We start from the raw sequence: 26,734 nt of genomic DNA on the forward strand, positions 1-26,734 counted from the left end.
CGAGGTGATCAGATTGTCCCACGTGGGGCTCACCGTCTTCATCCCCATTGTACAGATGAGGGAACTGAGGCTCAGAGAAGTTAAGCGACTTGCCCAACATCACACAGCTGACAAGTGGCGGAGTCGGGATTAGAACCCATGACCTCTGACTCCCAAACTTGGGCTCTTTCCACTGAGGCACGCTGCTTCTCCTAAATAGAGACGATCCCTGCCCAGAACGGGCTCAACAGTCTAGACGGGGGGAGAAAGACATCAAATTGTATTATTAATGTGCATATCTTTAATTCCATTTATTGATATTGATGCCACTGAGGCCTACTTGTTTTGTTGTCTGTCTCCCCCCGTCTAGAGTGTGAGCCCGCCGTTGGGTAGGGACTGTCTCTTTATCTGTTGCCGAATTGTACTTTCCAAGCGCTTAGTACAGTCCTCTGCACACAGTAAGTGCTCAATGAATATGGTTGAATGAAAGAATGAATGAACAAATAAAACAGCAGGAGTCTCTGCCCCCTTCTCCTTGCCTTTTCTGCCTCCCCACTTACTCCTCCCCCCACCACCATCACTATTAGGTTTCTTTTCTCGTTTCCCAAATCTTTCCCTCTTGGAGACGATAGTGATGGTATTTTCTGCAGCTCAAAGTGGAACGGGGAGTTCCGGGCATGGGGCCAATAATTCAGACAAGAGGATGAGAGAAATAAAATTCAGGAAATGAAGATGGAGGAGGAGGCAGAGACAGCAGCAGGGGCAAAAGACATAATAGTAATCGTGGTATTTGCCAAGCATTATACTAAGCGCTGGGGTGGACACAAGATAATCAGGTTGGACACAATCCCTGTCCCACATGGGGCTCACAGTCTTGGTAGGAGGAAGAACAGATTTTCAAGCCCTACACCGAGAAGTTAAGTGACTTGCCCGGGGTCACAGAGCAGGCAAGTGGCAGAACTGGTATTAGAACCCAGGTCCTCCGACTCCCAGGCGAGTGTTCTTTCCACATCTAGCAAAAACTTCTGACCGCTGGCTTTAAATCATTCAATCATTGACTCCAGCCCTGATCTCTCTCCTTCTCTGCAGTCTGGCATTCCCTCACGCCTTCAGGACATCTCTAGAAGCAGTGTGGCTCAGTGGAAAGAGCACGAGCTTGGGAAACAGAGGTCCTGTGTTCTAATCCCTGCTCCGCCATTTGTCAGCTGTATGACTTTGGGCAAGTCACTTAACTTCTCTGTGCCTCGGTTACCTCATCTGTAAAATAGGGATTAAGACTGTGAGCCCCATGTGGGACAAGCTGATCACCTTGTATCCCACCCAGTGCTTAGAACAGTGCTTGGCACATAGTAAGTGCTTAACAAACACCGTTATTATTACTTGGATATCCTGCCAACGACTCAAACTTAGTATGTCTGAAACAGAACTCCTCATCTTCCCATCCAAATTTTGCCCTCCCCCCGTGATTTTTCCATCACTGTAGACAGCACCACCATCCTTCCTGTCCTACAAACCTGTAATCCAGGTGTTATCCTTGATTAGTCTCTTTCATTCAACCCACATATTCACCGGGGACAGTGTTCACCTCTAGTGAACAGCCGCGCCTTAAGGTCCAGAAGGGGGTGGACGGTAGGTGCTTGCGTCCCGCGGCCCCAGACCCGGGGGCGTCCCTCAAAGCCGGACGTGGACAGAATCTCTTACCACAGGAAGTGGTGCAGGCTGAAGATACCTGCCGGTTCCAGTGAGGCTTGGATAAAGAGGGAGAAGTTAAAATGAGATGGTCCATCCTAACCTGTTAGGATGTGGGTGAGGGAGCTATCAACTCCCCTCGTCGCCCCAGCCCCAACACCCTGTTGAATAATAATAATAATTATGGTATTTGTTAAGTGCTTACTATGTCCCAAGCACTGTTAAGTGCTAGTGTAGATACAAGCTAATCAGGTTGGATGCAGTCCCTGCCCCACATGGGATTCACAATCTTAATCGCCATTTTACAGATGAACCCCCTCCTTCATTCAATCATTCATTCATTCAATCGTATTTATTGAGCGCTTACTGTGTGCAGAGCACTGTACTAAGCGCTTGGGAAGTACAAGTTGGCAACATATAGAGACGGTCCCTACCCTCCTTCCTCTCCCCCGCCTTCCCCTCCCCATCCCCCCCACCTTACCTCCTTCCCCACAGCACCTGTATATATGTTTGTATGTATTTATTACTCTATTTATTTTACTTGTACATATTTATTCTATTTATTTTATTTTGTTAATATGTTTTGTTTTGTTGTCCGTCTCCCCCTTCTAGACTGTGAGCCCACTGTTGGGTAGGGACCATCTCTATGTTGCCAACTTGGACTTCCCAAGCGCTTAGTACAGTGCTCTGCACACAGTAAGTGCTCAATAAATACGATTGAATGAATGAATGAATGAATTTGTCACTAAATCCTTTCGGATCAACCTTCACAACATTGCTAAAATCCGCCCTTTCCTCTCCATTCAAACAGCTATCACTATCTCACCTTGATTAGCGTATCGGACACCTTGCTGACCTCCCTGACTCCTGGCTTACCCCACTCCAGTCCATACTTCATTCTGCTGCCTGGATCATTTTTCTACAAAAATGTTCAGTCCATGTTTCCCCACTCCTTAAGTGGTTGCCCATCCACCTCCACGTCAAACCGAAACTCTTTTCCTTTGAGTTTAAAGCACTCAATTGCCTTGCCCCTTTCTACCTTACTTTACTACTCTCCTACTACAACCCACCCTACACACTTCACTCTTCTAATGCCAGCCACTGTACCTCAATCTCATCTATCTTGCTGCTGACCTCTTGCCCATGTCCTGCCTTTGGCCTGGAATACCCTCCCTCTTCATATCTGACAAGCAATCACTCTCCCCACCCACAAAGCCTTATTGAAGGCACATCTCCAAGAGACCTTCCCCAAAACCTCATTTCCTCTTTACCCACTCCCTTCTACATCACTCTTGCCCTTGGATTTGCTCCCTTTATTTACCCCTCCCTCAGCCCCACAGCACTTTTGTACATATCCATAATGTATTTATTTACATTAATGTCTGTCTCTCCCTCTAGACTGTAAGCTTGTTGTGGGCAGGGAACATGTCTACCAACTTGGTTACATTGTAGACTGTAAATCCGGTGTAGGCAGGGATTGTCTCTATTGCTGAATAGTAGTTTCCAAGCACTTAGTACAGTGCTGTGCACACAGTAAGCACTCAATAAATATGGTTGATTCAATCAATTCCCCCTCCGCCCCCCGGTACTTATCTACTCTCTTCTCCCACTGTGCCTTAGCTCACACTCTTTGTTCCTCTCTAATTTTGTACAACTCTCATTTATAATGCACCTTGGGGTGTACAATATAAATTGAGAAAGGCTTCTTGTAGCACAGGCAGAGAGAGCAAGAGACTAGCAGAGATGACAGACTCATGCAGAGACCTACATACATGCTAACCTAGGTGGATATGCTTGGAGCAGAGTAGCATTAACTGACCCTGCTGGCTAACCAGACAAAACAGATTTTAGGCATCAATCAATCAATCAATCAATTGCATTTATTGAGCGCCTACTGTGTGCAGAGCACTGTACTAAGCGCTTGGGAAGTACAGGTTGGCAACATATAGAGACGGTCCCTACCCAACAGTGGGCTCACAGTCTAGAAGGGGGAGACAGAGAACAAAACCAAACATATTAACAAAATAAAATAAATAGAATAGATATGTACAAGTAAAATAAATAAATAAATAGAGTAATAAATATGTACAAACATATATACAGGTGCTGTGGGGAAAGGAAGGAGGTAAGGCAGGGGAATGGAGAGGGGGAGGATGGGGAGAGGAAGGAGGGGGCTCAGTCTGGGAAGGCCTCCTGGAGGAAGTAGGCTCTCAGTAGGGCCTTGAAGGGAGGAAGAGAGCTAGCTTGGTGGATGTTGGGAGGGAGGGCATTCCAGGCCAGGGGGTATGGGTAACATGAGTGGTTCCCCTGTCTTTCCACAAGTCATAAGTGACCTAGCTTCCTGCCTTGCTCTTCCCCACTCCAGTGGTGTAGGTGTTTGGTGGCTCTGTACAAAAATGACATTTTGAGGTCCTGAGCTTTGGAGGAGGGGTGGTGGTGGCATTTAAAGAGCAGGGCTATTTAAATTTGTTCCTTCTCTGAATCAAAATCGGGATGTTATTGGGCCTTTTAAAAAATGGTATTAATAATAATGACATTTGTTCAGCGCTTACGAAGTGCCAAGCACTGTTCTAAGGAATACAAGGTAATCAGGTTGTCCCACATGGGGCTCACAGTCTTGATCCCCATTTTACAGATGAGGTAACTGAAGCACAGAGAACTTAAGTGACTTGCCCAAAGTCACACAGCACAAGTGGCAGAGTTGGAATTAGAACCCATTACCTGACTCCCAAGCCTGGGCTCTTTCCACTGAGCCACGCTACTTCTCCAAAGCCCTTACTGTGTGTCAAGCACTGTTCTAAGCACTTGGGGAGACACAAATTAATCATTCATTCATTCAGTCATATTTATTGAACGCTTACTGTGGGCAGAGCACTGTACTAAGCATTTGGTAGAGTACAGCACAACATTAAATAGACATATTCCCTGCCCTAAACGAGTTCACAGTCTAGATGGGGGGAAATCAGGTCAGACACAGTCCCTGTCCCACATGGAGCTCACAGTCTAAGTAGGAGCGACAATACGTATTGATTGCATATTTTGCAGTTGAGGAAACTGAGGCACAAAGAAGTTACATGACTTGCCCAAGGTCACACAGCAGGCAAGTGGCAGAGTCAGCATTGGAACCTAGATAATCTGGCTCCCAGGCCCCTGCTTAATCCACTAGGCCACGCTGCCTCCTCCAATGCATCTTGGTCCAATGTCACCTGGATTTGATCTGGGAAGGGCCCAGCTTAAGGAGTAGAATTACGTAAGGAGTCTACTTAAGGAGTAGAATTATGTAAGAATCTACTTGGCTCAGTGGCAAGAGCCTGGGCTTGGGAGGCAGAGGTCATGGGTTCAAATCCCGGCTCTGCAGTTTGTCAGCTGTGTGACTCTGGGCAAATCACTTAACTTCTCTGTGCCTCAGTTACCTCATCTGTAAAATGGGGATTAAGACTGTGAGCCCCTCGTGGGACAACCTGATCAACTTGTATCCTCCCCAGTGCTTAGAACAGTGCTTTGTACATAGTAAGCACTTAATAAATGCTATTATTATTACTTAAGGAGTAGAATTACTCCACTCCTTGGGAAAACCAATTCGCTCCCATGGCTTTAACTACTATCTCTATGTGGATGATTTCCATATCTACATCTCCAGACCTGATCTCTCTCTTCTGCAGTCTTGTATTTCCTCCTCCCTTCAGGACATCTCTACTTGGATATTCCACCAGCACCTCAAACGTAACATGTCCAAAACAAAATTCTTCATTTTTCCCACCCAAACCTGTCCTCTCCCTGACTTTCCCATCACTGTAGGCAGCACTACCATTCTCCCTGTCTCACAAGTCTGTAACTTTAGCATTATCCTTTTAAAATCCCACCTCCTCCAAGAGGCCTTTCCCAACTAACCTCTTATTTCTTCTATTCCCTCTCCCTTCTTCATCACCCTTTGCACCTGGATTGTTTTGTCAGCCCCAGAGCATTTACATACATACAGTGTATATAATAATGATGGTCTCTGTTAAACGCTTACTATGTGCCAAGCACTGTTCTAAACTAGACTAGACTAGACTGTAAGCTCACTGTGGTCAGGTAATGTGTCTACCTACTCTGTTATATTGTACTTTCCCAAACGTTTAGTACAATGGTCTGCACACAGTAAGCACTCAGGAAATAAGATTGATTGATAGCCACAATTTATTTATATTAATGTCTGTCTCCCCCTCAATACTATAAGCTCCTTGTGTGCAGGGAACATGTCTACTAACTCTGTTATATTGTACCTCTCAAGCGCTTAGTACAGTGTTCTGCACACAGTAAGCACTCAATAAATTCAGATGATGGATCCTCAACTCATGGCTCTCATTCAACCCACATACTCAACCATATTAATCCAAGCATTTATGATAGCCCACCTTGAGTACTGCATCAGCTTCCTTGCTAACCTTCCTTCCCTGTCTCTTTCTCCACTCCAGTCCATACTTCACTCTGTTGGCCAGGTCATTTTTCTAAAAAACTGTTCAGTCCATGTTTTCCCATTCCTCAAGAACCTTTAGTGGTTGCCCATCCACCTCCGTATAAACTTACCATTGGTTTTAAAGTACTCAATCACCTTGTCCCTTACCTCACTGGTTTTCTACTACAACCCAGCACGTTCACTTGGCTCTAACACCAATCTATATTGCACTCTCCCAACCGCTTAGTCCAGTGCTCTGCACACAGTAAGCTCTCAATAAATACGATTGATTGATCGAGTGGCAAGTAATTCCATTCCTCAAACCTTTGCCCCCCACAGTCTAGAAAGGGAAGACAGACAACAAAACAAAACATGTAGACAGGTGATTAGACAAGATACAGTCTCTGTCCCACATGGGGCTCACAGTCCAAGTAGGAGGGAGAACAGATATTGAATTCCCATTTTGCAGTTGAGGAAACTGAGGCCCAGAGAAATTAAGTGATTTGTCCCTGATCACCCAGCAGGCAAGTGGTGGAGTCTGGATTAGAACCCAGGTCCTCTGGCTCCCAGGTGCATGCCCTTCCCACTAGGCCATGCTGCTTCCCTAAGCAGATCCGTCATCGTCACTTACGGACTCTATCCAACATCAGAAGGCGAGCCAGGATCGCAAACTACAAAATCTAAATATGGAGTCAGTCTCCAAGCACTGAAGCTTCGCACATCTAAACACACCTGCATCTGACGAGGCACGTGAGGAGAATGGATGACAGCAGGATGCCAAAGCAGCAGCTGTATGATGAGCTGAAATTGGGAAACAGTGAGAAGGACAGAAGAAACACTTCAAGGACACAGTGAGCTGAAAACTGGGAGTCAATTGCTGCAGACAGTTGGGCAATGGTACTGCAATCAAGAAAGAAGCGACTGTGTTTCAGCAGAAGCTTAACAAGGATCATGAAACAAGGAGACAAAGGCACAAACAACTCCAAGCACAGCAAACAACAAATTTGTCAGCACAACAAGGGACAGTCTTTGTGTATGTATAATATGGTTGGGAGTGGGCATCCCCACGTGGGTCTTTTCAATCACATACACCCCACAGATGATTTACAGTCAGTGGTATCTTTTTCTGAGTATGAAGAATGTCTATATGCCTTTATTAATGCATGTTTTGTTTTGTTGTCTGTCTCCTAGACTGTGAGCCTGTTGTTGGGTAGGGACCGTATCTATATGTTGCCGACTTGTACTTCCCAAGCACTTAGTACAGTGCTCTGCACACAGTAAGTGCTCAATATATACGATTGAATGAATGAATATATATTTCATTATACTTTTACCCCACTCTTTTCTTCTACCAAAGGCAGTTACTATAGTCATCTTTTCCACTCCCACCTTGATAGATTACACGGAAGTTGACTTGTGAACACGCAGTGGAGAGTATCCCCACCCCCAAGCCCCACGGCCCTTTTGTACATATCCTTTTCCCCCATCTGAAGTTTACTTTTATTTTTTATGGCATCTGTTAAGCACTTACTATGTGCCAGGCACTGTACTAAGCACTGGGGTAGATACAAGCTAATCAGGTTGGACACAGTCCATGTCCCACATGGGGCTCACAGCCTTAATCCCCATTTGACAGACGAGGTAACTGAGGCACCAAGAAAGTGAAACGACTTGCCCAAAGTCACAGCAGGTTCGTCGCAGAGCCAGGATTAGAATTCAGGTCCTCTGACTCCCAGGCCTGTGCCCTTTCCACTGGGCCACACTGCTTCCCTGAATGTCAGTCTCTCCCTCTAGGCTTTAAGCTCCTTTGGACGGGGATCATGTCTACCAACTCTATTGTATTGTACTCTCCCAAACACCTAGTACAGTCCTCAGCTCCCAGTAAGCATTTAATAAATACAATTGACTGATTCTCACTATATATCTAACTCTGCTCATCCACTAGGACTGTAGTTCAAGGGTGATGGGTCATCACTGGCCACGCATATGCCTTTTGGCAGCGGTGCTCTTCCTTTCCACGGTTCAGGGAGACCTGAACCCATCACCCACTGTTCAAGATTATTGACGCCCTCTAAGCAAAATGGCTGGAGTTAAGGAATTCCCCATTTGCACCTAAAATCCCACATTTGAGAAATCAACACACTTGAGAGAAGCAGCATGGCAAAGTGGAAAGAACCTGGGCCTGGGAATCAGAGGACCTGGGTTCTAATCTCTGCTCCGCCACTTTCCTGCTGTGTGCCTTAGTTGCCTCATCTGTAAAATGGGGATTAAGACTGTGAGCCCCATGTGGGTCATGAACTGTGTCCAACCTGATTACCTTGTATTTATCCAGGGCTTAGGACAGTGTCTGGCACATAGTAAGTGCTTAACAATTAAGACTTGAGGAACCAACACATAACCAATACAGTCTTTCTTCTTCTTCTTAGTGGTATTTGCTAAACACTTCCTATGTGTCAAGCACTGTTCTAAGTGCTTGGGTAGATATACAAGTTTATTAATTCATTCATTCAATCGTATTTATTGAGCACTTACTGTGTGCAGAGCACTGTACTAAATGCTTGGAATGTACAATTCAGCAACAAAGAGAGACAATCCCTGCCCACAACGGGCTCACAGTCTCGAAGGGGGAAGACAGACATCAAAACACATAAACAGGCATCAATAGTATCAATATAATTAAATAGAATTTAATATATATATATATGTATATACATATACATATCAGAACAAGTAAAACAGGCATTAATATAAATAAATAGAATTATAGATATGTACATATATACACAAGTGCTGTGGGGCAGGGAGAGGGGTAGAGCAAGGGGAGCGAGTCTGGGCGAGGTGGGGGGGAGGGGAGGCCGAGGAAAAAGTGGGGCTTAGTCTGGGAAGGCCTCCTGGAAGAGGTGAGCCTTCAGTAGGGCTTTGAAGGGGGAAAGTGTGATTGTTTTTCAGTTTAGACACACAGTCCCTGGCCCACATGAAGCGCATAGTCTAAGTGGGAGAGAGGAGAATTTAATCCCCATTTTACAGCTGGGGTAACTGAGGCACAGAGAAATTAAGTGACTTGTCCAAGGTTATATAGCAAGCAATTGGTAGGACCAGGAATAGAACCCAGGTCCTCTGACTCCCAGGCCTGTGCTCTTTCCACTCTGTCATGCTGCTTCTTCAGGCCTCTAGACTGTAAGCTCATTGTGGGCAGGGAAGGTGTCTACCAACTCTTGTATTGTACTCTTCCCAGGTGCTTAGTACAGTTCTCTGCATATAATAAGTGCTCAGTAAATACCATCGATTGATTGACTGACTTTGAGGAATTCACTATGAAGACAAGTCTACAGTGGTCCCAGTTCCATGGGGTAATTCCACGTGCTTCTCTCTCCCCAACATTCAAAAGGAAAAATGGGCACCTATGCAAGCCGACATTTTCAGTCATTTCATTTACAAGCCCAGAAAATGTTGCTAGCCTAGGATACCCTGTTTAAATTGAAAATGACCTCCTGGATGACACAGGAAAGAAGCCATACACAAACACAAGGACCAAGAGAAAGATATTTTATGTTGAGCAATCACTGAGCTCAGATCTGTGTTGTGTGCCCCATTTTGAGCATTTTAACAAATATTTTAGAACCCTACTCATTAAAAGCCAGGTCCCTATTTTGTAATACCTCGTCATGTGGCTCAGTCGATAATTTGAATAATGATAAACAGTATGTGTAACCTGTTGAGAGACTGACACACCCAAGCAACCAAGGATCTGCTAGAGCTTGGAAAATAACCAGTCCTAGAATCCCCAACCAGTCCCCCAAATGCCCAGATTTCAAGCGTGGGAACTATCAAACACCCTTCCTGCTCTACTTTGGAGTCACTCCGAGCTCCTGATTAACCAACGAATAATGTCCCATGGCAGAAGTACCCATAGAGGTGTTCTCTGATTTGAAGATGATCCTGCAGACAGCGAGACTACATTCATGAGTGTGTGTGTCTCGGTGAGAAAATCCACTTTATCACACTTTATCCAGATTGCCACTAAAAGACATTGAACGCATGTGCAATACCCAACTACTTCCAGTTGGCAGTTGGCCAAGAGGGATTAGGTGGAGGAGGCAAGGGATTTATAGGGTACAAAGGTCTGGATACTAGGTGGAGAAATGCAACTACTTTCTTGCAGCGGCCCTCTGCTTTCCCTAACACACTCAAACCACCACATGAAAGGTGATGGGCCCAGACTAAAGGCACCAGTCATGTTATTCCATCCTCTTTACTATGCCCAGACCTGTCCACTAAAGCAACTAGGACCTTAGAGTTAAAAGTCTGAAATTGAGCCTAGAAGCAGATTGCTAAACTGCAGATGGTGGGACACGGGTATTGCATGATTCCTGTTGCACGGGTTTTAATCAAATTACCTCTCTCAATTCCTCTTTAGCTGGACCCTCCAAATAGTCTTTAAGGCAAGTCAGAGTTTACCTTTATCTTCAAACTCTTTCTGTCTCCCTTTCCTTCTAATATTCTCCCCAAACTGCTTGGTCTTACATTGTATTTAATTATGGAAAGCATTAGCACTGTCCAAGGTATGTGTTCAATAACGGCCATTGATTGTTTGATTGAGTGCTTATAAATGCCTCTCTACAGCTGAACAGACCATGTTCTCTCCGACTCCTTTGCCCGGTTTGCTCTCAATCCTGCATCATTTATGTGCCAACTTAGTCAAAGTTTTGCTGACTTGGCAGTTTAACAATGCTGTATTATTACTTCAGAATGGTAAATAAATTAAAATGGAAGGAATGGAAAAAAAAGCAATCTTTAGCTTTTCTCTTCCTTTGGTTTTCTTGGATAGTGGGACTAGTGTAAACTGCAGTGTGGTAAATCCAACAGGAATATGAAAGAATTTCAGTGGTTTTCTCTACAAGTCTTTCTGAGGGAATTACAGAATTGTAATAAAGCACTGGCATAATGATGATGGTGATGATTATGATGACATTATGTGCTTCCTATGTGCCAAAGCACGATGAAAAGCACTGGGATAAATAAAAAATAATCAGATTGGTTTCAGTCCCTGTCCCACACGGGTCTTATAGTCTTAAGGGCTAGGAAGAACAGGAATCCAGCTCTGATAGGAGCAATCTAAAAGCAAAGCAGCCAGCAGCTATGAAAATCTCAGTGGTCAGGCTCTCCCATTTTGGCATGGCCTAGTGGAGAGAGCACAGGCTTCGGAGTCAGAAGGACCTGGGTTCTAATCCTGACTTGTACTTCCCAAGCACTTAGTACAGTGCTCTGCACACAGTAAGTGCTCAATAAATACGATTGATTGATTGATTGATTGACTCTGCCAATTGCTGATGACCTTGGGAAAGTCACTTAACTTCTCTGTGCCTCAGTTTCCTCAATTGTAAAATGGGGATACCTGTTCTCCCTCCTACTTAGACTGTGAGCCCCAGTGCCGGTCAGGGACTGTGTCTGACCTAGTTAATTTGTACCTATCCCAGCACTTAGAACAGTGTTTGACACATAGTAAGTGTTTAATACCATAAAAAAATATGGATCTTAACTATGTGATAAAGGAAGGCCTACAAGCTGGGCTGAGTAGTATCATGAGGGTTGCCTCTTAGGAGGTCTTTCTAACTGCTTGAATAAAACTCTTGGTGATTGCTATGGAAAAAAAGGGACAGCTTTTTCACCCTTCAGAATTTTGAACCTGGGAAAACGACTGAAAAGAAACCATACTGCCTCTGAGCTCAAATACTTTTATGGGCATGCAAGCACTCTGATCTCCCAATATGTCCAGAGCATTTGGCCCTTCTGAACTTGGTGATGCATAGATGAAAGGGGAATAATTGACCATATAATGCTGTAGCTACTGCTTCACCTTTCCTTTTTTTTAATGGTATCTGTTAAGTGCTTGCTATGTGCAGGTACTGTACTAAGCACTAGGGTAGATACGAGTTAATCAGGTTGCACATGGTAGTCTCTGTCCCACATAAGGCTCACAGTCTTAATCCCCATTTGGAAGATGAGGTAACTGAGGCCTAGAGAAGTGAGGTGACTTGCCCAAGGTCACACAGCAGACAACTGGTGGAGTTGGGATTAGAACCCAAGTCCTTCTGACTCCCAGGTCTGTGCTCTATCCACCAGGCCATGATGCTTTTCTTTTGGTTCCACTGCATTGGATTTCAGTGCTTGAAAAACCAGGTAGGTTCTCCAGAAAGCCTGCTAGAATTTGTCACTGTGAATCACGACTAACAAATTGCTGCACTCTCTACCTTCAATCAAAAATATTGGAACTCTTGAGCACTAAAGTAGTAGCTCAATTATTGGGTTCAGAAGGCACCATCATCCTAAACTGAAATGGAACCCAATAGCTTTCATAGTTATTTGGAGTTCAGAGTTGGGTTGCTATTGTTTTTGGAATGTATAAAACGAAGAAAAGAAAAGAGCCCAAGTCCTCTTGTGGCTGCCAGGAGAAAAAAACTGTTCAGAAACAGTACAATTTGTGATTTGTCTCCTGCCCTAAGGTGAAAACATTGCTTAACACAGGGTGATTAGCAAACAGCAGATGTTTAAACTAGATGATTTGCACCCCTGCCAAGAAAAGTCCAATAAAAGGGAGCCTGGTGAATTGTCCTGGTTTCATTCTGAGCAGATAATCATCAGCAGAATGGGTCATAGGTCCTCAGACAGAAGCTTTCATTGTTTTCAAGAGTTTTTTCTCCTCCTCCAAAGGAGAGGAAATCGGGCTGCCTAAAAATAATACTGCAGCAAGGCTGGAGTAATTATTATAAGTGTTGAGATAAGGAAGAATCTAGAGTTTGATTTTCACTGTGGCAAACAATTTTGCTTTGTCCTAAGAGATTCCTCATCTCCAGTTCTTTCCTTGACCCCCTCCAATCTGGCTTCCATCCCCTTCACTCCACAGAAACTGCCCTCTCCAAGGTCACCAATGAGCTCTTTCTTGCCAAATCCTACATCCTCTACTCCATTTTAATCCTCTTTGACTTCTCTGCTGTCTTTGACACTGTAGACCACCCTCTTCTCCGGAAAACATTATCCAACCTCAGCTTCACTGACACTGTCCTCTCCTGGTTCTCCTCCTATATCTCTGGCAGCTCATTCTCAGTCTCTTTTGCAGCCTCCTCCTCTGTCTCCCACCCCTAACTGTGGATGTCTGTCAAGATTCAGTTCCGGGTCCTCTTCTATTCTCCATCTACACCCACTCCCTTGGAGAACTCATTCGTTCACACGATTTCAACAACCACCTCTATGGCTTCGAGGCTCTCCATCACCTCGCCCCCTCCTACCTCACCTCCCTTCTCTCCTTCTAAAGCCCAGCCTGCACCCTCCGCTCCTCTGCTGCTAATCTCCTCACTGTGCCTCGTTCTTGCCTGTCCCACCATCGACCCCTGGCCCACGTCATCCCCCTGGCCTGGAATGCCCTCCCTCCGCACATCCGCCAAGCTGGCTCTCTTCCTCTCTTCAGGGCCCTACTGGGAGCTCATCTCCTCCAGGAGGCCTTCCCAGACTGAGCCCCCTCCTTCCTCTCCCCCTCCCTCCCCATTCCCCCCGCCTTACCTCCTTCCCCTCCCCATAGCACCTGTATATATGTATATATGTTTGTACGTATTTATTACTCTATTTATTTTTTTATTTTATTTGTACATATTTATTCTATTTATTTTATTTTGTTAATATGTTTTGTTTTGTTGTCTGTCTCCCCCTTCTAGAATGTGAGCCTGCTGTTGGGTAGGGACCGTCTCTATATGTTGCCAACTTGTACTTCTCAAGAAGCGCTTAGTACAGTGCTCTGCACACAGTAAGCACTCAATAAATACAATTGAATGAATGAATGAATGATACCCAAATCTGCATCTCCAGCCCTGATCTCTCTACCTCTTTGCAGTCTCACATTTCCTCCTTCCTTCAAGACATCGCTACCTGGATGTCCTCCCCTCATCTCAAACTTCCTGCCTCTGTCCTGGAAGGCCCTCCCTCCTCATATCTTACAGACAATTACTCTCTCTCCCTTCAAAGCCCTATTGAAGGCACATCTCCTCCAAGAAGCTTTCCCTAACTAAGCCCTCCTCTCCTCTTCTCCCACTCTCTTCTGCATCCCCCTGACTTGCTCCCTTCATTCATCCCTCCTCCTAACCCCCAGCACTTATGTATATACTTGTAATTTATTTATTTATTTATTTATTTATTTATTTATTTACGTATATTAATGTCTGTCACCCCCTCTAGACTGTGAGTTCGTTGTGGGCAGGGAATGGGTCTATTCATTCTTCTGTTGTACTCTCCCAAGCACTTAGTACAGTGCTTTTCACATAGTAAGAACTCAATAAATATGACTGAATGTATGAAAAGAGCTTACACTCTACAGCAGGAGACAGACATCAAAATAGATTAGGGATAGGGGAAATAGTACAGCAGAGATAATAGTAAAGATAGGGTTGTATTGAGCTGACTGGGGCCAAATTGTACCAAAAAACAATATTCGAACATTCCCTCTAGAATGCAAGCTCATTGTGGTCAGGGACCGTGTCTGCTAATTCTGCTGTACTGTACTCTCCCAAGCACTGCATATTGTAAGCGCTCAATAAATACCATTGACTGATTCATTGATTGATTATACTTGTCCCAGGCAGACATAACCTTGGGTTTTTGGACAAGCAGTCTCACAGTTGAGACATCTGTGATGAGAAGAAAATTCAATCGTAATCACCAATTTGGCTTTTTAAAATTTGGGATCTTTCAGGTTGTGAAGGTTGGTATGCCTATTCAATTCACAGCTAGTCCAGGAATGCCAGGCTAATCAAACATATTCATGTTTTTCTCTACGGGTACAGAATACGCAGATATAGTGCTGAGGCTACCAGATAACATTTGCATATACTGTTTTTTAAACAACATTTATAACCCTTAATGGCGACCAGTGTCTATGTCACTGAATAACTTCTACATTTATTTCTGAAGAAAAATTAGATGAAAAAAGGAGAAACAATGTCAGATTAAACCTATTATCCTCTAGACTGTAAGGTCATTATAGGCAGGGAATGTGTCTGCTAATTCATTCTCCCAGGAACTTGGTACAGTGCTCAGCATATACTAAGTGCTCGATAGATACCATTGATTGATTAAACTATCAGAACAAGTTCATGCTAAATAATTTTCAGTCACATCAGAAAATCAATGTCAGATTAAACCTATTATCCTCTAGACTGTAAGGTCATTATGGGCAGGGAATTTGTCTGTATTTCATTCTCCCAAGAACTTGGTACAGTGCTCAGCATATAGTAAGTGCTTGATAGATACCATTGATTGATTAAACTATCAGAACAAGTTCACGCTAAATAATTTTCAGTCACATTCAGAAAATCAAGTAACTTCAGTAACTTTCTAATCATAAAGTCTAGTTCTGAATGACATGGTTGAAAATTATCAGTTCAAAGAGATAGTACATTCTGTCCCGATCATTTTAATGTGTGTCTCCCCCAGTAGAGTGCTCTTGAGGGCAGGAATCATGTCTAGCACCTCTATTCCATTGTACTCTTCCAAGCTCTTAGAACAGTGCTCTGCACATAGTAAGAATTCAATAAATATTGATTGACTGATTGACTGCCTTACTATCATTGTTTGCTAACTTTTGTTAATAATTTTTTGATAGCCTTGATTTTAACTGATAAAATCTTGACATCTTTTCTCATTTAATTAAAAAGAATGTTCATTTGTTATTTGTTACTTTCCCTTTTTACTGTTTCCTTTCCAAAACTTATCGTAAGAACCATTACCTGTTGTGGGCAGGGATAGTCTCTCTGTATTGCTGTATTGTACTTTCCAAGCACTTAGTACAGTGCTCTGCACACAGTAAGCGCTCAATAAATACTATTGAATGATTGAATGAATGACTCTCCTGTTCACCAGTGTGCCTATAGTGGTTTCCACAGAAAAGTATTTTGTTTCTGCACAAACAGAAGATAATTGCTTTTCATCCAGACCAAAAACATTTCTTTTTTGAAAAATGAAAAGTGGTGAGGGAGAAGTGTATCCTTAAGTAATATTGAAAAAAAATACACTGCTGAACCAGTAGAGAATCCTTTAAATTGCACTGCCTGTGCTTTGCTCAGTAAATAACTTAAAATTACCCCTTTAATCAAACAAGATTGTGGGCTGTTTTTGAAGGTTTCCCTAGTCAGAAGAAAATGGAAGGAAAATGTGGTAAAGTTGAAGTAGTTTAAAATGTTCTAAAATGTTCTGATAACTTTTATTAATAATTGAATTTGCTCTCCATGAGGGTGGACAATTTCACTCAAAAACAGTATATGAATCAGATTGGGCAAAACAGGAACTGTTGCTGGGAAGGAGACCCAGAAATATTCTGTTTTATGATCAATTAATCAATAGCATTTATTGAGTGCTTACTGTGTGCAGAACACTATACTGAGCACTCGGGAGAACCATAAAAGAGTTGGTAGATGCAATCCCTGCCCACAAGAAGCTTACATTCTAGAGTGGGAGACAGACATTAATATAAATAAATAAATTATGGATATGTACATAAGTGCTGTGGGGCTGAGGGAGGGGTGAATAAAGAGAGCAAATCAAGGTGTCGCAGAAGAGAGTGGGAGAAGAGGAAAGGAGGGCATAGTCAGGGAAGGCCTCTTGGAGATGTGCCTTCAATAAAGCTTTGAAGGTGGGGAGAGTAATTGTCTGTCAGATATGAAGAGGGTGGGCATTCCAGGTCAGAGGCAGGATGTGGGCGAGACATCAGTAGTGAGATAGATGAGATTGAGGTATAGAGATTAGGTTTGCATTAGAGGAGTGCAGTGTGTGGGCTGGGTTGGACAAGGAGAGCAGCAAGGTGAGATAGGAGGGGGAAAGGTGATTGAGTCCTTTAAAGGTGATCAATCAATCAATCAATCATATTTATTGAGCGCTTACTATGTGCAGAGCACTGTACTAAGTGCTTGGGAAGTACAAGTTGGCAACATATAGAGATGGTCCCTACCCAACAGTGGGCTCACAGTCTAGAAGGGGGAGACAGAGAACAAAACAAAACATATTAACAAAATAAAATAAATTGAATAAATATGTACAAGTAAAATAAATAAATAAATAGAGTAATAAATACGTGCAAACATATATACAGGTGCTGTGGGGAAGGGAAGGAGGTAAGGTGGGGGGGATGGAGAGGAGAAGGTGGGGGAGAGGAAGGAGGGGGCTCAGTCTGGGAAGGCCTTCTGGAGGAGGCCTTAGTACAGTGCTCTGCACATAGTAAGCGCTCAATAAATACGATTGATGATGAGGTGAGCTCTCAGTAGGGCCTTGAAGGGAGGAAGAGAGCTAGCTTGGCGGATGTGGGGAGGGAGGGCATTCCAGGCCAGGGAGATGACGCGGGCCGGGAGTCGACGATGGGACAGGCGAGAAGGAGGCACTGTGAGGAGATTAGTGGCAGAGAAGCAGAGGGTGCGGGCTGGGCTGTAGAAGGAGAGAAGGGAGGTGAGGTAGGAGGGGGCGAGGTGATGGAGAGCCTTGAAGCCGAGAGTGAGGAGTTTCTGCCTGATGCGTGGGTTGATTGGTAGCCACTGGAGATTTTTGAGGAGGGGAGTAACATGCCCAGAGCATTTCTGGACAAAGACAATCCAGGCAGCGGCGTGAAGTATGGATTGAAGTGGGGAGAGACAAGAGGATGGGGGATCGGAGAGGAGGCTGATACAGTAGTCCAGATGGGATAGGATGAGAGCTTGAACGATGGTAAGGAAACACTGGAGGTTCCTGAGAAGTGGGAAAATCTGGACTGAACATTTTTGTAGAAAAATGATCCGGGCAGCATACGGAAGTATGGGGTGGGGAGAGACAGGAGGCAGGGGAGTCAGCAAGGAGGCTGATACACTAATCAAGGCAAGCTAGGATAAATGCTTGGATTAACGTGGTAGCAGTTTGGATGGAGAGGAAAGGGTGCATTTCAGTGATGTTTTGAAGGTTGAACCAACAGGATTTAGTGACAACATGTCTTTGGATGAAATATATTTGTGAAATTATTGGAAAGATAATTTCTAGTGAAGATTAGTGTCACCCACCTTAGAAGATTGTCATTCAATTTTAATTGCCAAGCAATTTCTGACATTGGAAAAGATTCCTAGGTGTTTTGATTTTTTTCCTCCAAAAGTTGGCCCAAACTCTGCAAGTTGGATAAACACTTGTCAAAACAAACTTATTCATTCTCTCAAACCAACAGCTGCAGCTCTTGAGGGAACAAATGGCTGATATTTTCCCATCATCACATTTGTCAATTCTGAAACTGAACGCTTAAATTAAAATAGCAGCACTGGAGATTTCAGCAGGACTACAAGAATGCCTGCACCTGGGGGATGCTCAAAGGAGTGTTAGGCATTTTCTGTAGGTCAAGTGATAGAGGGAGTAGAAAAAAATCTGCTGCTGGGTGGCCTGGGGCAATTTTGTCAGGTAACAGAAAGAGCAAATAAAGTGAAAGGACAGATGGTACATCCCATCTACGAGGCTCTTCATAGTAGGGCCTCAAAAATGGTAGAATTTTAAAGTTGGTCCTATGAAGAATAGTAGTAATAGTATGTATTAAGTACTTACTGTGTACAGAGTCACAGAATAGAGAGGCAGAAAAGGGGAGGAGGAAAGGGGCAGCAGCACGGCAGCACTGGCAGTAGTGTCCAGAGTGACAGTTGGTGACCCCATCCTGCCCTGATCTGTGACTGTCTCCATTCCCACAGCTGGGGCTGGGATGGGGAGGTCGGTTGTAAGTGGAAACAAAATCCTGTCAGTTCTACCTTCAAGACATCACTAAAATCTGTCCTTTCCTCTCCATCCAAACTGCTGCCATGATGATCCAAGCATTTATCATATGCTGACTTGATTACTTGATCAGCTTCCTCCCTGCCTCCTGTCTCTCCCCACATAACCAATTCATACATCACTCTGCTGTCCAGATCATTTTTCTGAGTTGTTTACTTGTGTTTGCGTGTGTGAGACAGAGAGTGAGAGAGAGAGAAAGTGAGAGAGAGATATGGGGGGATAGGGAGGAAGGAAGAGAGAGGGAAGGAGGAAGAGGGAAATGGGGGCAGGTGAAAGGATTGGGAGGAAGGGGAGAAAAAGAGGAGGGAGGAGGAGGGGGAAGAGAAAAAACTTTTCCCTGTATTTAAAAGGCCCCACCTGGTTTACTGATACACCCACACCCAGAGAATTCTGGGAAATGTAGTTCTCAGGGAGCAGCTGTTGGAAGAATCATTCATTCAATCGTGCTTATTGAGCACTTACTGTATGCAATGCACTGTATTAAGCGCTTGGAAGAGTACAGTATAACAATAAACACAGACACATTCCCTACTCACAACCAGCTTATCAGTTTCCTGCTTCCCCTGCAGTTCCACCTCCAATGGGCACTTGATTATTACAGCAGCCAAACTCTGGCAACATAAAAAAAATCTAAAAATAGAAATTTACAAAAACTTTTAAAATATTTCAAACATTTTTCTTTTTCAGGTTCCTATGTTCCTATACTTAAAAGGTGAAAGCCATAAAAGTCATTTATTGAAGACCTACAATGGTGCATGGCACTATTCTAGAGGTAGCCTATTTTTTTGACAAAAGATCTATTATTCTGGGTAGAAAGCACAGGGTATTGAAGCATTATTATTATTAATAATAATAACAATTATAATAATGTGATTGACCACATTCATGAAGAAAAACCTCATGTATCACTTGGTGAAAATGTGGAAAATATTATTTGAATATAATATTGTTGTTCTAATATGATAATTTCTAAAGTGTTCCTAGTGTAACAGTTTGGAAATATATTGTTTCCAAATGAGCCCACAAATGGAATATTCCCAGCATCACTTTGTGGAAAACAGGCTTTAAAAGCCGGGCAATATTTTCTCACTTGTGGGCAAACATAGGCATTGAAAATTAATCATTACAGTCATACTGTATTTTGACATGACATACAGTCATGACTGTATGACTATATTTTGATATGACATACAGTCATATCTGCATTTTCCTACCTCCAAGGAAATTCTGGGTCAACTGCACTATTTTAGCAAACATGCAGTTTGCTGATGCAGACAGTCACAAGGCAGTCCATTCAGCTTCTAGTCAGAGGTGGTTGACATAGTACCATCTAGTGGCAGCTAACAAATTTATCCAAAAATAAAAAAGAACTGTATCAGAAATTAAGGGTCTTTTGTTTTGATTTTTTACGGTATTTGTTAAGTGCTTACTATATGCCAGGCATCGTACGAAGCACTGGGGTAGATATAAGTTAATCAGGTTGGACACAGTCCTTGTCCCACATGGGGTTCACAGTCTTAATCTCCATTTTACAGGTGAGGTAACTGAGACACAGAGAAGTCAAGTAGCTTGCCCAAGGTCACACAACAGAGAAGTGGCCGAGCAGGGATTAGAACCCAGATCCTTCTGACTCTCAGGCCTGTGCTCTAATCCACTTGGCAGAAGGTTGTTTTCAAATCAAATTAGTATAATGTCCATTTATTGTTTTACCCTAGGACAGTCCCTATTTTTGAAGTTAGTGTCATGGCATCTGCAGAAGTTGTGTGGAAATGTCTTGTTTTTTTTTCTATTTTTTATAGTTCTGGCTTTATCCTGATATGGCACAAGGACTGTGTCCAACCTGACTAACTTGTATCTACCCCAGCACTTAGTACAGTGTTTGGCACATAGTAAGTGACGAACAAATACCATGTAATTATTAATTATATTGTTGTTATTATTATTATTATAATTATTACCTAGCCAGATTAAGGTTATGACGGGTCAAGTTCTGAGTAGTAGCAGTGATAGTAACAGAGTAGTATTTTTTGGGTGCAGATGTAATGGATAATTTTGGTCTTTAAAGAATATTTTATTCCATTATAGTCCCAGAGATCAAGCATAAGTTCCTCTTTATTTGGAGGATCTGAGGCTTCAGTCAACTAATCTTCTCGATCAGGATTTTAATGTTCATGATCTGATGTGGTCCGGAGTAGTTCAGATTGACCTATAGATCTTGCTCTTGCCCCAAAACTGCCTTGGAAATGATAGTATTCTCGACAGCAGCAGGAAATGGAAGATCTCACTCCAACTTTGTAGCTGAAGCTATAAAGCACAGCAAAGAAACAACAGGACCTCACTGTAGGGTAGTTATTTATCCTAAATCATTTCAGGACCAATAGGTCCTTTCCTACTAGAGATTCAGATGCTTTTGAAGCAAATGTGGGAAAATATATAAAATCATGGAGATTCAGTTTTGCAAATTATCCACAATTTTTTCGGCGATTGAGGCATCCTACAGGGACAGACAATCCTGGTTCTGGGCAACTATGTATAATCCATCAACATTATCAACATGTAGAGTCAAATCCATAACATCCACAGGCCAGGTTTAATTACCACCTAATATGTTTGGGGTATTTAGGGCAGGATACTGTATAAGACAGAGGTAAAAGCATCATTAGGGTCAGGTGGGCCCAGCAAATTGAAATTCACTAGACAAATGAGACCAACAAGAAAAGGAAGAATGTATACTTGAGGAGGATCAGCTGCATTTCTGGGAGGGTCCTCAGCCCTAAATCCTGGCAGAAGCAGCCCCCAGAGTCATTTCAGGAGTTCCTGGACCTTCACTGGGTCCTAAAACCCTCCAGTTCTTCGCTCAATGCATTAATAATGGCATTTACTAAGCGCTTACTATGTGCAAAGCACTGTTCTAAGTGCTGAGGTGCTGGACCCAGCAATGCAAGTTTGTGATGTCACATAGCTCGCTGTCAGTTAGAAAACACGAGTATGATAAAGCGGCCGTAACCAAGAAGGACCAACAAGACATCTCCGTTCTGCCTGCAGTTGCTGGTATCAGGCTACAAAGTGTGATGGTAGGTTCTTAGGTAATACTAATTAATAATTATGGTACTTGTTAAGTGCTTACTATGTATGGAGCACTGTTCTAAGAGCTGGGGCAGATACAAGTTAATCAGGTTAGATACAGTCCCTGTCTCACATGGGGCTCACACTTTTAATCCCCATTTTAGAGATGATGTAAGTGAGGCACAGAGAAGTTAAGTGACTTTCCCAAGGTCACACAGCAGACATGTGGTAGGGCCAGGATTAAACCCCAGGTCCCTCTGACTCCCAGGCCTGTGGGAGCCACGCTGCTTGAGGTAACATGGGAGATCGATCAATCAGTGGTATTTATTGAGTGCTTACTGGGTGAGGAACACTATCCTAAGAACAGTGAGTTCACAAGTGAATATGGGCACTAGCTCTGGGTGACTGCTAGAGCAACCAATTAACTGAAACTCACCATTGTAGTCTATTTTAATGTCTGTCTCTCCCGCTAGATTGTGAGGTTACTGAAGGCAGAAGTTGTGTCTACTGACTTTAATGTTCTCTCCCAGCCGCTTAGCACAGTACTCTGTTATAGTTCAATAAGTAACACTGATGATGATAATGATGATGATAATGATTGTTTGAGTGCCATCTGGATGCTTTGCAGACTGAGAATCAACCAATCAATTAAATTTATTGAGCATTTACTTTGTGCAGAGCACTGTAATAAGCACTTGGGAGAGTACAATATGACAGAGTTGGTAGACATGTTCCCTACCCACAGTGAGCATACAGTATAGAGTGGGAGGTAGACATTAAAATAAATTAAGGATATATGCATAAGTGCTGTGGGGCTGAGGGTGGGGGGAATATCAACTGTTTAAAAGGTACAAATCCAAGTGCCCAAGTGCAAGAGTGTCACAGTTGGGAGAGGGAATGGGGGAAATGAGGGCTTAGTCAAGAAAGCTTTTTTGGAGGAGATGTGATTTTAATAAGGTTTTGAAAATGGGGAGAGAAGTGGTCTGTCAAATATGAAAGGGGAGGGAGTTCCTGGTCAGAGGGAGGACATGGAAAAGGGGTCTGTGATGAAACCAGTGAACTTAAGATACAGGGAGAGGGTTGGCATTAGAGAAGCAGAGTGAATGGCTGGACTGTAGAAGGAAATCACCAACTAAGATAGGAGGGGTCAAGGTGATTGAGTGTTCTAAAGCCAGTGGTAAGGAGTTTCTGGTCAATGTGGTGATGGATGGGCAACCACTGGAGGTTCTTGAGAAGAGGGTAGACCTGGACTGAACTTTTTTTAGAAAAATGGTCCAGGCAGCAGAGTGAAGGAAGGCTCGGAGCGGGGAGACATGAGGCAGGAAGCTCAGCAAGGAGTAGTCAAGGGTGGATAAAATCAGTCCTTGGATCAACGTGGAAACAGTTTGGATGAAGAGGAAAGGGTGGATTTTAGGAATGTTGTGAAGGTAGAGCTGACAGGATTTGGTTGAATATGTGGGTCGAATGAGAGAAATGAATCAAAGATAATGTCAAGGTTGTGAGGCGGAAGATGGTGATATTGTATACAGCAAAGGGAACATGAAGGGGCGAACAGGGTTTGGGTGGGAAAATGAGGAGTTCTGCTTTGGATGTGTTAAGTTTGAGGTGTCGGTGGGACATCCACATAGAGATGTCCTGAAGACAGGAGGAAAAGTGAGACTGCAGAGAAGGAGAGGGGTCAGGACTGGAGTCCTGACCAGAGGATAAGAGTAAAGTAAAGGTAGATTTGGGAATCATCCACACAGAGATGGTAATTGAAGCCATATTCCGTCTATCACTAAACCCTGTCGATTCAAACTTAACAACATTGCTAGAATTCACCCTTTCCTCTCCATCCAAACTGCTACCACGTTAATCCAAGCACTTACGCTATCCCATCTTGATTACTGTATCAGCCTCCTTGGTGACCTCCCTGCCTTCTGTCTCTCCCCACTCCAGTCCATACTTCACTCTGCTCCCTGGATCATTTTTTACAGAAACATTCAGTCACATGTTTCCCCAATCCTCAAGAACTTCCAGTGGTTTTCCATCCACCTCCTCATCAAACAGAGACTCCTTACCATCAGTTTCAAAGAATTCAATCACCTTGCACCCTCTTACCTCGCCTCACTACTCTCCTACTACAACCCAACCCCCACACTTAGCACCTTCAATGCTAACCTACTCACTGTACCTCACTGTACCTCAAGCTCATCTATCTCACCGCCCACCTCTTGCCCACGCCCTGCCTCTGGGCTGGAACACCCTCCCTCTTTGCATCCAACAGACAATCACTCTCCCTACTTGCAAAGCCTTATTGAAGGCACATATCCTCCAAAAGGCCTTCCTTGACTAAGTCCTCCTTTCCTTCCACTCCCTTATGCATTGCCCTGACTTACTCCCTTTATTCAACCCCCCTCCTAGTTACATGCATATCTGCAATGTATTTATATTAATGTCTGTCTCCCCCTCTAGACTGTAAGGTCACTGTGGGCACAGAACATGTCTGTTGTATTGTTATAGTGTACTCTCCCAAGCGCTTAGTACAGTGCTCTGCACACAGTAAGCTCTCAGCAAATATGATTGATTGATTGACTGAGTCTTCCAGGGGAGTGGGTGTAGATGGAGAACAATGGATCCTCAGAATACTTGGATACTTTGGTGAAGCAAAGTAAATTCATTCATTCATTCAATTGTATTTATTGAGCGCTTACTGTGTGCAGAGCACTGTACTAAGCGCTTGGGAAGTACAAGTTGGCAACATATAGAGGCAGTCCCTACCCAACAATGGGCTCACAGTCTAGAAGGGGGAGACAGACAACAAAACAAAACATGTGGACAGGTGTCAAGTTGACAGAACAAATAGAATTAAAGCTAGATGCACATCATTAACAAAATAAATAGAATATTAAATATGTATAAGTAAAATAAATAGAGTAATAAATCAGTACAGACATATATAAAGGTGCTGTGGGGAGGAGAAGGAGTATACTTCCTACACTAGTAAGCGCTTGACCTAACAATCCAAACTTGTGATGTCACTTGTGATGTCACATTGCTCTCAGTCAGTTAGTTGGCAACCAGTACTTGAAAACACCTTGTGAAGCTGGGAGGATCCCATTCGCTGGCTTAGCCAAGAAGGACCAACAAGAAATCTCAGCTCTTCCCTCAGGTGCTGGTGGTGGAACTATAAGCACTATGGTAGGTTCTTAGTTAAGGTACCATATTAAAAGAAGGAAACTCATAATTTAATGCGGGCACTACCTCTGGGAGACTGCTTAAAAAAATCAATTACCTGGACCTCACCAGACATGTTAAATCAACAAGAAACCACCTTATTATTGCTCCTAAGAGGTGATTGATAGCAGAGTGCATTAGGACCCATTCCTATGTTAATTCTCTTTGGGGTTTTTTTTTTTTTGTGTGTGTGTGTGTGTTTTTCCCCAGAATTCAAGGAACCACTTCGCCTCCTGTCAAGGGCATTGTTCGGTCAACAGGTTCAGCAATGTGAGTGCTGGATTTACCCAAAGGGCCCTACTGGAGTCATCTCCTTCATCTATGTACAGAGTACTGCTTTTAGCTTTAATATTGTATCACATGACACTGCAGCTCATCCAGAAAATCCTGGGCAGAGTCTCAAGGGGGTTTTCTGACTTAACCTGCCATTTTCTCATCTATATTATCCCAGTAAGGCTTGGTAGGGGAAAATGTAGGAGAGAAGTTCCATGCAGTTCAGCACCTTTAGGCTGGTGTATTGAACTTGGCAAGTTCAACTGAATTTAGGAATAAGGATCACAGGGGAGGATGTTACTAAGTAAGCGCTTAGTATGTGCAGACTGGTACTTTTTATAGCTCCATTCATTTGGAGTATAGGGTAAGGGGCTGAGCTGCTAATTCACATCTTCCTGTGTCCTGTTTCAGGGTTTAAGAAGGTCAGAGGTTGAGAGTAAAGACAACAACTTTAGCAACATTCTCGCCTGGAACATGACCAGGAAAGAACTTGAAAATCACATACCACACATTTCAACTTATCAGCATGATTTCAACCAGCAGAAAAGCACCTTACGTGGGCAGTTGTTTCTTCAGAACTGCAGCTTGCAGGAGAAAGTGAAGAAGTTTCAGCAAACATCACCTAGTGCATATCAGCAACAATTGTGCAACTACCATAAGAACTACTATCTGCGCAACAAAGAAGAGTCAGAAGTTAAGATCAAGCAGGACGTTGAAGGTCCAACAAATGTCACAGGAATTTTCGAAGTTCCTTTAGAAAATGCAAGAAGGAAGCCCATCTCAATGAATTTCACCATTTACGACTGCTTAACTTGGCCAGCATCATTAAAATAAGCCAATCTCAGTGACGCAATTTCAGCAAAAACCTAGTGTGGTTTCTTTTTCCAATAATGAAAAAAATTTTTTCGCTTCTGTGGGATGAAGGCCATTGTTACCTAGCCACTCAAGAGAGTTCTGACTACCTGGCTGAGAATCTTTCCCTTAGCTCAGGTTGCTGTGGTCATAACCTCTAACAATAATAATAATAATAATAATTATGGTACTTGTTAAGTGCTTACTATGTGCCAAGCACTGTGGTAGATACAAATTAGTCAGGTTGGACACAGTTCCCATCCCAAATTGTGCTCACTCTCAATTCCCATTTTTTACAGATGAGGTAACTTCTGTAAACAAGTTAATGAATGGCAGAGAACCAACCAAATTTAAAAATCAATCAACTATTAGCCCCAACTTCAACCCCACCGCACTTATGTACATATCTAT

At 43.3% G+C, this 26,734-nt stretch overlaps 1 protein-coding gene across 1 annotated transcript; it reads left to right on the forward strand.

Moving 5' to 3' along the window:
• The first annotated feature begins 17,905 nt into the window (after positions 1-17,905).
• Positions 17,906-26,336, forward strand: LOC119947854. The gene is made up of 6 exons (XM_038769508.1): positions 17,906-17,927; positions 19,604-19,628; positions 21,879-21,990; positions 25,031-25,162; positions 25,409-25,468; positions 25,883-26,336. Exons 1-6 carry the CDS (start codon positions 17,906-17,908, stop codon positions 26,303-26,305), a joined length of 774 nt encoding a protein of 257 aa, XP_038625436.1. The 3' UTR covers positions 26,306-26,336.
• The last annotated feature ends 398 nt before the right edge of the window (positions 26,337-26,734 follow it).

The sequence above is a fragment of the Tachyglossus aculeatus genome, chromosome X4, assembly GCF_015852505.1.
Source record: "Tachyglossus aculeatus isolate mTacAcu1 chromosome X4, mTacAcu1.pri, whole genome shotgun sequence".
In the NCBI taxonomy this organism is placed as follows: domain Eukaryota; kingdom Metazoa; phylum Chordata; class Mammalia; order Monotremata; family Tachyglossidae; genus Tachyglossus; species Tachyglossus aculeatus.